The sequence below is a fragment of the Zonotrichia leucophrys genome, chromosome Z (assembly GCF_028769735.1).
Source record: "Zonotrichia leucophrys gambelii isolate GWCS_2022_RI chromosome Z, RI_Zleu_2.0, whole genome shotgun sequence".
Classification (NCBI taxonomy): domain Eukaryota; kingdom Metazoa; phylum Chordata; class Aves; order Passeriformes; family Passerellidae; genus Zonotrichia; species Zonotrichia leucophrys.
In genome coordinates, this window is record NC_088200.1 from 44,145,542 (window position 1) to 44,160,444 (window position 14,903).

Sequence of the window (14,903 nt, forward strand, 5' to 3'; positions counted from 1 at the left end):
TACAGCTGATAACAGTTAATAATATGCTTTGCATACCCTTTAAGACTTCCCATAGCTGAAGATTTTCTGACAGGCCTAGCTTCTACAGTTTTATATGCAGCAGAACAGTAGACCTAACCAATTGCAATACTCTGCAAAAACATAGCTGAACTTCCAGACAGTGCACCAGACCATGGTGACTTAAAAACTTTAGTGGTTAGCTTATGGCATTTTGATTTCACTTGGCTTGTGACTTACAAATCAGCATTACGGACATTCTGGTTTTTATAATGAAAAAATAATTGCAATGCCCAGCATGGTTTTAAAACTTCTCTAGCTTTTTATAGTTCTCTACAAAAATGTGATTTACGTACATAGTAGGACATTAAAAAAAAATTTAAAAACAGAAAGAACTCTCTAAAGTAACAAATCAGAAGCAAATCTGATTGTTACCTGAATTTGTGTAAGTTCTTTTTATATAAAATATTTCAAGAGACAAGTACTGACATAGGTGCTGCAGATAAAAGAATTCTCTCAAAATACTTGATTTACCTGGAATAAAAAATGTATTTACATATCTATCTAGAGTATAAAATATACATATTTATAATATGTGGTGAGAGTATTACAGGAAAATTCTAAATGAGAGAATCTCTTTGAACAATCACATTAAATTACAGCAGAAATCCTAAGTGTACTAAGATTCTAATAATCAACAAATAAAGGGTTTTACTAGCACAGCACATAATGAAAGCTACTGTATGAGAGATAAAGGAGACAAATCTGGTACTTTATCTCACTGGATAATATAATTTACTGAAAAAAATAAGTTTGTCCAAAGTAATACTTATAAAAGCTGCCATATGAATACTAAGTAGCAATCATGATCAATGCATTTTTAGGAAAGGTATGTCAGAATTTAGGTGGGATGAAACTGACACAGAATACAAGGTTTAGACAGGTGCTTTTTATTAAGGCATGTTAAATACTATTCTTCTAAATTAAGTAAAAAATCCTGGCTAGATTAGGAAGTGATAGACATTTCCAAAATGGCAAATATATTCTATTTGTTTTGTATTTTATGAGGAACCTTTTGTATTTCCAGACATGTACATTTTTTTCCTAACACATACAAATAGTAGACATTAAATCAAATTAAATCACTAAATAAAAAGTTCTGTGCAAACCTGCAGACTGAGAGTCAGGATTCTGATTAAACAACATTAAGCGATGAAAAGACTTCACATTCTAGTGACAGTGTCCAAAGTGCAAAAGGGAAAGGGACACTGCCAGAAACGCCCATCTCTGAGACGAAAGAAAAATAAATTTGGTTTTTGTACAAAATCCAATGTTTTACTTGGACTTGTTTTAATGTAATTGCTTTGCTGTTGGTCATTTCTGCTTTGTTTGAAATTCACAAGATCTGCAGTCAGCCACAAATCCTACTGGCATACACAGATACATGACACAGAATAAAGCCACCTCAAAGTCTAACTTCTAGATCTTTGGGGCTGAAAAAAAAAGGTAGTAATCAGCCCTCCCTTATTCAGAATATTTTTCCCCTTTTTCTTACCTAAGGCATATCTAATAAAATCCAGAAGCTCCCTCTAGCTCTCCAGAGGAGCTTAACTGACCAATGATCCTTTACAGTTCCTTTCCATTTTCAAAAGCAATACTGAGAGAGAAAGTGAGAGCAGTATTTCCCTTACATAATACATGTTCTTGTTTCCATTCAGCAGTGTTTTTAATTCTACAACTTGAAAGGATGTGGATTATATGTGAGAACATCTGCTGTGAAATACAGAAAGTTAAATACTGCTTACTCTTGTGCAGCATACTAAAGACCCTCTTAATCATTTCCAACTTACACTTTATTTACCAAATTCTGGTTTGAAATCTTACATTGTTTGACAACCTAGCCATGTATGCACTGAAACACACACACACAAACGCACACAGACAAACACACCTCCATTCCACCTTCCAATTACCAAGTACAAAATCATGTAAAGAAACCTGACAGATAATACTATAGCCCCATTTAGATCCCAGACTTTAAGTACAGAATGTTAGTTAAAATCAATTTGTTGGCATATGCTGGTTTTCCAGAAAACCAGTAATGCCAGTGGTAATCTGCTGCCTGTATTTTCACCTACCATAATATTTACACATACCATTTGTAATGACTTTTATTGTTTAATCTCCACTGCATTTCAGTATTGGATACTACAGAATTACAGTTATTTAGCAGGCTATAAATAATGTAGTTGGCATGTGCAATTGATATTTAAAATGTCTTACAACAACTGTAAAAGCCTCATTACAGACTAGCAAATCATTTCTAACAAGCAAGTTCAACTGACAAACACCAAAGCAAACCTGCAGTCTATGCTGTAAGCATGTTTGTTTTATTTAAATGATACACATTTAATGCAGTGTGCAATGGACCATTTGTACAAACTTTATTAAATGAGAAAGCAAAGTTCCAAAGTAATATGATAATTATGAAGTTTCTGAAAATAAAACTGCAGTATTAAAAATAAAAGGAATTCTCAGTAACAACAGAAAGAATAGCTTACTTTCCCCTCCCCCCTCTATGAGCTAGTGTCCAATTTCTTCTTTTCTGAACAGCTGTATTATCCAACTTAAGTTGCTCTGCTAATTTCAGTCCCACAAGGACTAACTTGGAAGGCAAAAAAGTACTAGAAAAGATCAATTTGCTGGGAAAGATCAAATGAGAAAACTGTGGGGACAGCACCAGGTCATAGTATGAAGAACTAAGCAGACCTGTTCTTCATTAACTTAAGCTCTCTTGGGATGTCACACACTACCTGTCCATAGGCTTATTGAACCGCCTAACCCTCATCTCTGTACCATTCTTCTGGGCCCAAGTGAATCATATCCTGCTGCTGACAAGTTAGCAGGGGACTGCGGCTGCAACATGAAAGTACTTTTCTTTCTTGTCTAAATCAGGCAGATTTTTGAAAAGAGGACACAGCACTGACTCGTGACATGGCAAGATGAAATGAGAGGTCTGGGCTGGTCTTCGAGCTGTGTAGATAAAAGTAATCAAATGACACTCCTGGAATGCAAATTGGCATTCTTGACTGCAGCAATTGCACAACCATGAAACATCTCTGACAGCAAGCAAGATTAGGACAAAATGTTATGTAAAGCACTGAACTCAAAAACTCACTAGGAAATTCAAACTGTAACATTTACATTTTAATATAGCAATAGCCATCTCTGCTTTTGTCTGTTTCTTTACTTTGTTTACTGCAATTGCATACTTGTCTTTCTCAAATGCCTCCAAAATAAAAATGTAACGCAATTAAAGGTATAGAGCTGTTCATAAAAGTTTTTCCCCTAAAATGTCACACTGTTGTATTTTTTGCAAAACAGTGTACCAAGGCAGGGTTTTTCTATTATGTGTGCAAGATGTGTGCTTAAGAAACATTTTCACAATCCTAAATCTTAAAAGGAGTTTCAAAATTTGCTCATAACAACTAGTTTATAATTTACACTGAAGCTTTTCTACACATAGGTCAGGTAAAGATGAGTGATTTAAAATATTTAGCAAGTTTTAAAATTCACATGCTATAGGATTTTAAAGCAGAACATACATAGAGCTAGTTGGCTTATTAATACTAGACAGTTTAAAATTAAACTACAGTGTATCAGAGAGCACATATGCCCATTAAATTTCAGATTAAAAAATCCTGCCATTTTTAAGGGCAAGGAAAGTTCCACATACTTTTGCAGGAACTCAGTATTCTCGTGCAGATATGCTGATCAAGCTTATTAAATATTACTGTCTGAAATGAACTCAGTAATTAAACTGTGAACATTTGTACTCTGAAACTATGACAAAAATGCTGCTCATTTTATAATTCGTCTATGGAAATGGGTTATAATACAGAGGGGAAAATGGAATATAGTGAGAAATAAAAACCCTCTTCCACTAAAAAAAGTTTCAACAACTACTATATACAGCTAACATACAGATTAATAAAATAAATAAGTAATATTCTGCTTTGATTTCGTACTTAAAAAATAGCTTCAAACCATTTTAACCGTCAGACACTCAAAAAAGACACTCATTGCCACTTTAATCCTGGGTACACCAGATTACTACATGATGTCTTTTGTGCATCAATTTTACAACAGCTTGACTCTAGGGTAAATGGGAACCATCATAAATCGCATGCTGCTTTCAAAACCACTTTAATTTCTGTCAGTGTTACTGTAACCACAGTCCTGGGCACATGCTGCTTTCCTCCCCCCCTCCTTTTCTTTTTCCTTTTTTTTTTTTCCTCCTTGTTGTCTGCATTTGACAGTTGCATCTCCTACACTCCAATTGTGGCTTTGATCACTGGAACAAGACATGTCATGTTAGGGAGAGAAGGGAAAAACACAAACCTTCCATCGTAAACTCCATTCACACAGACATTCTCTATCTATAGTTTGAGTACTGTATAAACATACATACAATACACACACAGAATGCGTGCAGAAACGTACACGTATATAGGTAGATAGATATATGTATATATATGCACCCTTGTGTGTGTACATATGTATGTGTACATTCAAGCACACAACACAGCTCTGTAACATCCCTGGAGCGAGGTGACAAAATCTGACTGAAAGCAGAGCAGTAGTCAAACAGCGACTGGAAACATACTACTGGATTGAATATGGGATGATCACCGTTCATCACCATCTGAGGTCGATTCATGTGTTAACGTGAACAGTTATCATTCTGCATGTTAAGTGTAGTCACGGCTTAAATGAGCTTGTCTTTCTCAGCTGTTTAACCTATGCACAAATCACAACCAAGACAAACCGACTTCACTCAAATAAGGTCCTTGGCAACTTCGACTTTTAATTTTTAAATTAAAAGCCGAAACACTGCTTTGCAAAAGCCCTACTGTAAAGGAGACGTGCATGTACACAGCACATGAAATAGGCAGTAAAACCTTGTTCAAAGTTGGTTTTTGAGGGGCTCCCCCTTCCCCTTTACGGTTAGGGCATCAGCATAACTCTCCAAGTTCTGTTAGCAATCGCTGATTGGAGAGGTGCAAACTGCAAGCACATGCACAACAAAAAAAGAGTTTCGTAGGGAAGGTGGATTTACACCCCTGTCTCCCTGCCGCAGGCGATGTTTCACACGCGAACACAGAGCTCCTTCCCGCTCTCAAAGGTTACCTTTACACAGTGTGCAAACCGTACTCATTTCCGAGCAGAAGGTGGTGGCCAAAACAGATCAGACCACCGTATGTCCGACTCAACCCCACTCCACCTTCACTCACCCTCCCTCCTTCCATCCATCCGCAAACACTTTTTTTACACTAGCTCCTCATCTTTAGTGAAAGGAAGGAGGCGGTAAAAAGCATGTGGCCATCCCATTTCAACCCCCCAAACTCACTTAAAGTTTAGCACAACCTCTTAGACATTTGTTTTCCCCCAATCCACGCAGCACAAAGCTGATTTATTTATTTATTATCTTCCTACTTCGCCTTGCCTGGCTGCTTCTTTCTTTGAAGGCTGAAACACACCACCGACAACAAGCAGGGCTGCTTGTGTTACTGCACAATTTATTAATCAAATCAAACCAAAGTAAAGGCTAGAATGAAAACGAAAGGCTGCTGGAAACTTCTTACCATCTCTGCATGCTGGTTGTCAAGTGCACCCCCTGTCTCTCGATCTCCTCTCAGCGGCAGTGCCTGCACCCTTCGTTTTGCCTCTGGGCTCTCAGCACTACACTCTCTCTCTTTCCCCCCTTCCCTTTCTCCTTCCCACCCCCCACCCCCCAGGTGATCTGAACTAAAAATGGAGATTTAAAAAAATACTCTCCCCCCTTTAAAAAAGAATTTCAAAAAGAAAGAAAACCCCAAAACAAAACAAAATCCCGCACTACTAACACACACACACACACAAATAAAGGGAGGAAAAAAAATAAAAAAGCAGCAGCTGCAGGAGCAGCGACAGTCTCTTTCTCCCCCCTCCCCCCCACACTCTCTCTCTGACTGTCTCGAAACTTCAGCCCCCAAAGTTCAGCCCGAGCAGTAGGGAGAAAGAAAGAGAAAGAGCTTTCAGCGGAGAGCTGGAAGTGATGGGAGGGAGGGACCCAGGTTCGGGTCAGAGCCTCCACAGGTTGGTTTGTTGTTGTTGGGATCTTTGGCTGGGGAAGGGGAGGCGGCGGGGGGAGGCTGCGAGCGGGTCCGAGAGGGCAGCGCTGCTTCCTTCTAACCCCGCGCTCTCGGGCGAGGGCGGCAGGCAGGGAGGAGAGGGGGTTATTTTTTCACACACACACCCCCGACTGCTCTTTCCCCTTCCCTCTGCCTGCTCCCTCCCCCGCAAACTTTCTGTGCCAGCCGGGGGCCGCGGCAGAGGCCGCCCGCGCCCAGCTGTCAAAAACACCCAGCGGCCGCCGCCAACTTTGTGGCGAGGGCGGCCGGCGGCGCCGCGCGGGGCTGCCGCGCCTCTGCCCCCTTTCGCCTTCCCGTCCTCCGCCCTGCTGCTCCTCGAGCGGCTGCAGTCCCTCCCGCTGCTTCTCCCCTTTCTTATCGGCTCCAGGCGCTGCTGGAGCGAGCGAGAGAGAAGGCGGCAATGCGAAAGAAAGCTGGAGGGAGGGCTGAGAGGGGGCAGAGAGACGGCGGAAAATGGAGCGTAGCCCAGAAGAGGGGGTAAGGAGCCGGAGGGGAAGAGGGAAGAGCGTTAGAGAGGAAGGGAAAAGTTAGGCGAAGTTTTTGCTCGTGGTGCCGGTTTCCCGCTTCCCACCCATTGCTCCATCAGCTCCCAGGGCTCTGCGGCGGCGGCGGTGGCTGCTGCTCGGTGTGGGATCCGAGGAAATATTTTGTAAAAGGGTGGGATTTTTTTTCTTTTTTTTTTTTTTTTCCTGTGGAGGGGGGGGGGGGGGTAAGGGAGGCGGGAGGAGGTGAGCCGTCACGGTTGTACGTTCGCAGGGAACAGACAAGAGTCACATCTGTGTGTGACAAGCAGCCAAACCGAGCGAAACCCTGCCCCGGCGCCGCCGTGGAAGCGCAGCCGCCGCCGCGGCCCTGGCCGGGCGCGCAGGCACACGGCGGCCGGCCGGGCGCGCTCCCGCGGGGCCTCGGGGCGGGGCGGGACGTTCCGCGCCCTCCCGCGGCCGCCGGCGGCTCGGCCCGCGCCGCTCCGCACGGAGCCAGCGCTCGGGGCACCGCACTGCCGGCCGCCAGTCCCCGCTGCCCCCGGTGAAACCTTCCCTTACCGGTTCGAAGCTCCGGTCTCCACGCGAGGCCCGCCGGCGGCGCCCAGGGGGTGGCAGGGCCGACCTGCGTCGCACGGGCTGCTCGGTCGGGGGAAGGTGTCTGAGGGCTGCCGGGCTTCACCTGCGGGGTCGGGCAGGCCAGCCCGGCTGTCCCTCGCGTCCGGCCTGAGAAGGCGCTGAGGGTCACCAGTGCGGTCACAACCCGCTCCCCTCGTCAGGCGCCGTGTAAACACGAGGTTTATACACGAGGTTTAAACGCGGCCGGACCGTTAAAAAGTGAACACGAGGAGAACTTTCCAGGCGATGTGAAACACAGATAGAACATTTTGCTCCCTTTTGGTGTAGCTGGACACTCAGATGACCTAGCAGGAACTGAGAAAAATTGAGAGAAGACGGGAGGTAGCCGTCCACACTCCTGATTTTTCCTGCATCTGCTATGGACTGAACGAACTCACAGTAAGCTTGCTGTAATGAACGGCATGTCCCCGGGAATTGCCAACTTCCCAAGCTTGTTACCATATTTTGGCATCTTTGTTACTTATGTATTTCCTATGGCTGTCAGAAGAGAGAAGGGTAAATTATCTGTATTGGTATCAAAACTAGTTTTTCATAAAACCCGGCATTATATATCTCAGTGTCTGTTTCCGGGAAAAATTATTTTTGTTTTCTGGATGTTTGTCACATACCTTGATTAGGCATAATACATATCAGTTTATGGACAGGTTTGCAGTACCCACACTTCATCAGGATTAGTTTTGATCTTCGAAGGCATGTTTCAGGCTCTAAGCGACGATTCAAAAGAGTTTGCATTCATCAGAATTTGGGATTTACCGTGACCAATGAAGATTTCAAGTAGTTTGAATTCTTAAAAAAAAACACGGGACTAATTAAGCCATGACTTGGTGCGTTTTTTGTCAAAGGGGAGAGATAAGAAAAACCTTGTTAATTATTTCAAAGTCACATTTTATCGTACATAAAAACGCATTTGCCCTTTTGAACCAAGGAAGGGCCAAGAAGTTGCCAAAAAATTGTGTTCACACAGCCCCCTCGTGGTCAAAAACCTTCAGAGCCTCAAAACCACCTCTGCTCACCCGAAGGAGGGAAGGGTCAAAGCAGGCTGATGCAAATTAAAAACAAAAGTGCTGCAACCTTGGCTCGCAAAAGGCATGGTCACCTGCTAGAATAAATATTTGCCATGCCCATCACAAGGCTAATCTTCTCTGTGCAGTTTCCCCGAAGTGAGTCAAACATTATAAATGGTTACAGCTTTATGAAAGTATTAGAGTAGATAGATGGCCATTCAACTAAATTTAAAACTGGATTTCCTTACTACTTTGGATTAATTTTTTTTTAAACTGGGGCTAGGCATTTGAAGAATATATTTCTATACGCACTAAATTAGTAGTTTGCATTGATGATAACCTATATCAATAAAAAATTGTATCTAAGCTCTGATCTGATAATTTCAAAGAACCTCTAAGTGTAGCACAATCATTAATAGCTTCCACTTACATTATTTTTAAAGACTCTAAGTAATTTTATATGGAAACTAATAAAGCTTCATGGAGTTACTCCTTTGTTGTCTTGATTCAGCATTTTTAAACCTTTTTTTTTTCTTTGACCTGTCAATAAGCCAATGTCTTTTGTATTGGCAGTAAATTACAGCCTCTTGAAAGCTGATGAGGACGTAAAATGTCTGGAGGCAAGCCAGCTGTTGGGAGTTCTGAATCGTGGGTTGACAGTATGGGGTTACAGGGTAAACATTGTGGGGTACGATACTTCTGCTTACAGGATCAGCACCAAAATAACTAACTGGTGGAATTTGAATATGTAACATCATTAGTCTTCAGGCTGAACAAGCTCCGAGTTTTTCTGAAACTTCGCATCTTTCAAAGTCTTGCTTTCAGTCACATATACAATAGTGTATTAAATTTCCATTGAGATCTTGCTTTCATGTTTGTCTACTATGTAGTAATTCTGAGATTAAAGTAGGATAGAGCCTGCATTAAAATACTATACCATCCACATGCACAGTACATGTTATTTCTTTATAGTGCTGCAGTGACTGTGAAATCAGCACATCATTGATATTGTGGGAAATGATGACAACAGACCTTTACTTGCAGTTCAGTGTCAAAAGACAGCATACAGACTCATGGTGTATCACAGGACTGTCTTATGACTTCTCAACGTGTGTAATTACCTTACATTTTGGATATTTTGTGCAAGGTTTCAGAGAGTAAGTGTAAGGCCTAAACTTTTACTTGCTTCTCAGTCTAATTATATTTTTTTAATGAAGAAAACAGTGTCTCTAGTCATTTCAGCCTCATCAACAGAGATATAAATACAGCAAGTCTTTCTCACTGTACTTTTCCTGTAAAACCAGATATGACCACCATAAAGAATTAGCAATATTCCTTGTCTGAGATTCATTAGTGTGAACAAAGTTAGAAAGTAAAATAAATTTTCTTCAGGGTTTTTTTGTCTGTTTCTTGGGGTTTTGGGGAGTCTTTTGGGTTTGGGGAGAGCTTTTTCTTTTGGTTGGTTTAGTTTTTTTTGCTTTTGGGGTTTTTCTTGGTTGGTTGGTTTGTTGTTTTTTGTTTTTCACAGATTAGAGCACCAAGCTATTGCAAATTAGAGTCCGAATAGTAACTGCAACTTGAGAAGAATGGAATCATAATTCATCTGAATTGTGATGGCTCCAGAATGTGTTATTTCTCTGCTGTCTTGATCCTATTTCTCACAGAAGGAATTCATGCTTCACTTGAATCTTGCCCTTTTTGCAAACCTGGAGGTGTTGTCCAGAGGATTTTCCCACAGAGCGAAGAGAGGTGAGGTGGGACATAAGGCACCAGTCCTGAAAGGTACCAAACTGAAATCTCCCATATTCTGATGGGTGACAAGGTAGGACAGAACACTTCTAGAGAATGGTATAATTGAAATGTAAATGAAAAAAGAGTTTACATTTCTAGTAGAAAGAGTCTCCAACAGAGAAATTATTCCCAGTCCTGAAAATGAGACCTGTTTTCTGTAATCCACAATTTGTACTTGGGCAAACAGTCCGTTCCAAAAATACCCATCAATATTTTGGACCAAAGCCATCATGAAGTCCTAATCTGATTATTCATTTTATTTAGGAATGTGGCTGTACCATCCATATACATACTGAATATTTAAGTTTCTGTGATAAGTGTTACTTACAGCAGCTGGCCTGCCTTATAGCGTGATTTACAAAATATAGGCTCCCCACTTTATATTAGAGATTCTTCTTTTCCCTTTCTTACTTTTAATTTTTCTCTCTTTTTTTGGCATTTTTGCCTCTTTTTTGTTTGATTTTTATGCTAGTTTATGATTTTTATGCCATTATGATATTTGGGAGAACTTCAACCATTGTCAATAATTAGGAGAGAATATAAAAAAAAAAGATCTAAAGGTTTCTTAGTCAAACTGTAATTTCCGGATGGAATTTGAAGTTTGACCTTATGTTGGCAGAGTATCAAGGATGCTGCTTCTGAAGGGGTTCGCCTAAACATAGCTCTGAACCCCAGCAGCCTGAGACAAGATGGGGAAAACTAGAGACCAAGTGTAAGCATTTGGTTTAAAGTCAGTTGCACAGGATCACACAGGAGCTCAGAGACAGGAGTAGAATCTCAGTCTCCAGGATGAAGTTTAATTGCTTCATTTGCTGTAACCATAGTTCCGTCTTTCTGTTTTGTTTATCACACCTTAAAATTTTAGCAGTAAATTAAGCATGAATATTAGGAAAGAAGCTCCATTCATTATACAGGCAGTCTGTTTAGTGAATGTCGTCGTTTCTCTGTACTTCATACAGACACATGTTGCAGGAAGAAAACAGTACATGAGATGCTGTGTACTCATCACATGAAAGGGCTGAAATAATAATATGTACACACTTGTAATGATAACATTTCTTAACTTCTGAACATACAACTTTCTAACCCCTGCTAGCCAGCTGTCAAAATTCAGTATTAGGCTCATGAAACTATGTCAAATAACAATACTGATACAGTAGTGTTCTGAGTCAAGAAGTATTTTTGTCATGGAAGAAGTCAAGTAAGAATAACTAATTATGTTTTCTTTGCCTCTTGCACTTAAATATTGAAGGCTATTCAAAGCTTTTCCACCACTTTAATGTTGTTGAGTCCTCCCAGTCATAATGGTGATTTTGGGGAATGAAAAAAAGTTGTCTGCAACACATCCTTTTTTTTTTTCATTTTGTACCATATCCTCTGTACCAAATATTTTCTAGCACTCTTTTGAAGGTTGTTACCACAGTTTGATTTATCCTAAACTTTCCCCGAAACATTAGCAGATTTTCTTTAAGACAAATATGGTTCCAGCACTCTTGTGAGCTCAGCTGAAAGAATATATATTAAAAGCAATAGATATAGATGTTACTTTGTGGTTCTACAATAGTTTTTGTAAGGGACACTAGAAGATTTTTATCATAGGGAAAGAAACAAAACTATTCAGCTGTTCAGCTGCAGAGATAAAAGGAATATGGTGTAGCAAGTTTCTGCAATTCACTTAGAGTAGTAAAAAAAAAAGTAAAAATAAATGTTTTGGATCTATTTGGTAGTTTTATCATCCTTTCCCCAATAAGAATACATATGTTTACATTTAAGAGCTCTCTGGATTGAAGTTTCTTCTTTTTCTGTTGTCACTTCCAATCTTTGTCCATCAAAATTGTTTTCTATAACTGAGTAATTGCTAGTCAGAGACCACACGTAGTGTTCTGTATGCATTCTGGAATATGTTTCAGCTTATCTCATGTAACACTTGAGAGTATTTTTCCCAAGTGAATTTCAATGTTTTTCAGTTCTCTTAGTGTTTTACCATTTGTTTTCCTTACATTACACCAGTCAAAAGTTATTGCCTTGTAGAGTTAGTTGTGTGCACGATGGGAAAGTCCCTCCTTTTTTTCTTATCCAGTTTACTGCTTTTGTCTTGGACTCTAATTGTTGATGGGATTCCACTTATTTCATCCTAGTACCTAGTACAAAGTGAGTATTTGTGCACTTAGCTTGATCTCATAAATTAGTTTTAACAAATAAAATGCCCCGGTCAGAGCTAATAGTGATTGGTGGCTCAGTATCTTAAAAACAACAAAAATGTCAAATATTATATGGCAGGGCAAATCCCAAAATCTTTCATGTCTAGTTTTGAAACATTACTGCTGAGACTTCCCTACTTTTAGAAAAAAATTTTTTTTGCTATTCACACCTTGCTTAAATGGTGGCTTAATAGGGATGTGGCAACCTAAGCTGAATATAGTACAGAACATTAAAGCCACCTTTAAATACAGTGGCATAAAGATTTCTCATCCATCATAACTTCTTTATTCTGCTTAATTTTTATTTTTAATCATTGCTTGAGACATTTACAATACTATTTGATTTTCATGTCAAGAGAAAGAAAAGAAGGCACAAGAATTGACAGCTTGATCCTTGCCTTATGAAAGACCAAATTTTAGATTTTGACCTCTTCCAGCAGTGGACTACTCTAATAGCAGATATTTAATAGGTCTTGTTTGAACTTGAGCTTGATTGCAACCCTCACATCCAAAGATCTAGTTTGAATACCAGGTACTCTCACTACTTTTATTATAAGCACTTTGTTGGGGACATCTAATAGACTGTATTTGTTCATTTTGTTGAGGTACAATTACAAAAAGAAGGTGTAGGCTTTGCAGCTGTCATTACTTTAAATCTTAGGAACCTGGAGAAACTAGGAAATTAAAAATACTGTGTCCAAAAATTGGTTTCCTTTTTAAAGTACATTTTGTCCATGCACTTCTACCACTTGATCAAAAGACAAATACTGTTTGCAATTGACAGTGCTATCCAGATAGAACTCTGAATTTCCTTTTTTTATTGGCTGCCCCATTTACAGTTATTTTGATTTCACATCCAAAGTGTTGTTCTTTGACCTTGAACCAATTTCTCCAAATTTGTTGCCCCACCAGTGTGTGTGTATGTGTGTGTGTATGAAATTAATTGGAGGAATTCATTACATATGTGTATGGATGGACAAGGAAAATAAAGGAAATAGGGAATAGTTGTCTAAATGGTTCACTTTGAACCTTCAAAGTATTTTAGTGCCAGTTTAAACTTAAAATGTGGGTTTTTCAACATTAGTAACTTGTAGTTTGTGAGTTTAAATTAATTATGCAGGGCACAAGACTCAATGTAGTTGATTTCAAGGATGTAAAAATGTGACTTTCTGTTATAAAAGTTAATTGCATTTATGTAATTCACCTTACCAGTACTGGTAAGAAATACCTTTGTTCAGAGTAGAGCTAGAGATGAAGGGGACAGGATGTTGGCTCTAAGGATAAAACGAAGTTATCATTTGAAAGACTGTTCTTTGTGAAATACTCTCACAGAAAGAGTGGCTCTTCTTAGAGTATGACATTGAGTCTGTAGCAACTGAGATTTTCTTTGTAAAATTATGCTCTGTACACTGAACAGTTTATTTTAATTCTCTTGTTTGTGACTTCTTGGTGTACCTGAAAATCTTTCATGAGCATTTATCCTCTATGACTTCTGTAAATGAATATACTTTGTATAAGCAAAAGTCATTCTATGTTGGGTACACATAAATAAAAAAGGTTATCAGTACTCTGTTTGCCTTTGTGATCTAGACAGCATAAATTTTAGATTTTAAGGATTTCTACAATCTGTCCCAAGCCAGGGAGTCAACATTGTTTCACAGATCACTTTGATTAAGTTTCTTCTGGCTGACCTGTTACTGCAAATTAATTGTTATTGCACTGGTAGCAAATACATTGCTCCTGAAGAACTACCACAAGCTGTGACATAAGAACTGTGACAACAACTTAGCATAGCAGTTAGGATTTAGCAAAAGTTAGCAGTTCTGTGGCACCTTCAGTTCAGTGACATGTCTAGCAAAAAAAAAAAAAAAGTTGAAATATCAGGTTTGGTGCTCCAAATCACAATTAATTAGCAGAGTCTTTAGATAGCATAGCAGATACAGTCTTTCTTTTCAGATCTTTAATAATATAGGACAGCTTAGGGTTTCTATATATTTTCTCTTCACTCTTCCTTCTCCCTAGAAGTTTAAAGAATGGTTGAAGTACAGTCCAAGTCACATTTTTAGAAGGAAACTGCATAGTCTAGGCTCTTCCAACACAATTTATGTATTTCTCTTAAAAGGCAAAAAAATGCATCATTGTAACTTCTTCAGATTCTTCTGTGACTTTATTGCTTTTACAGACCAGCCAAAAACACACACACACATGCATATACATGAAAGCATTGCTTAATGCTTTGTAAGGGATGTTGATAGAATTGAAACAATTGCTTTAAAATTAGAGCTAAAACAAATGCTATATTTGAAAGGAAAGATCGTCTTTAATTGGAGTGCCCCATTTATGCAGAGGAAAGACATAGACATCTCATCCTCCATGTATAGTTTTAGGAGGCATTTAGTCAGGAAATCTGTATAGAAGGCTACCACTAGATACATTTTTCCAGACTACAGTAGAAAATACTATTCATATTAGGAGTGAAACTAACTCAAAGACTCATTTTGCAACAAAGGGCCAACAAAAAAAAAACCAAAATATAACAAGCAACTTCTGGCTCTTAAAATACTTAACTCTGTCTTTGTCTTTTTCAAAACAATC

General features: G+C 39.4%; 1 protein-coding gene across 2 annotated transcripts in view; it reads right to left on the bottom strand.

Annotated features, from left to right (window-relative positions):
* Positions 1-7,250, bottom strand: part of BNC2 (basonuclin zinc finger protein 2) — a 328,552-nt gene extending 321,302 nt beyond the window's left edge. The window contains exon 1 of one of the 2 annotated variants that reach the window (XM_064736710.1): positions 7,235-7,250. Coding sequence is in view for 1 of the 2 variants with exons in the window: in XM_064736709.1 (XP_064592779.1) it covers positions 6,763-6,774 (12 nt within the window). In the remaining variant the exon portion in view is untranslated. Of the gene's footprint in view, positions 1-6,762; positions 6,954-7,234 lie in introns of those variants that run through there. The other variant, XM_064736709.1, reaches the window with a different exon arrangement.
* Between the last annotated feature and the right edge of the window lie 7,653 nt (positions 7,251-14,903).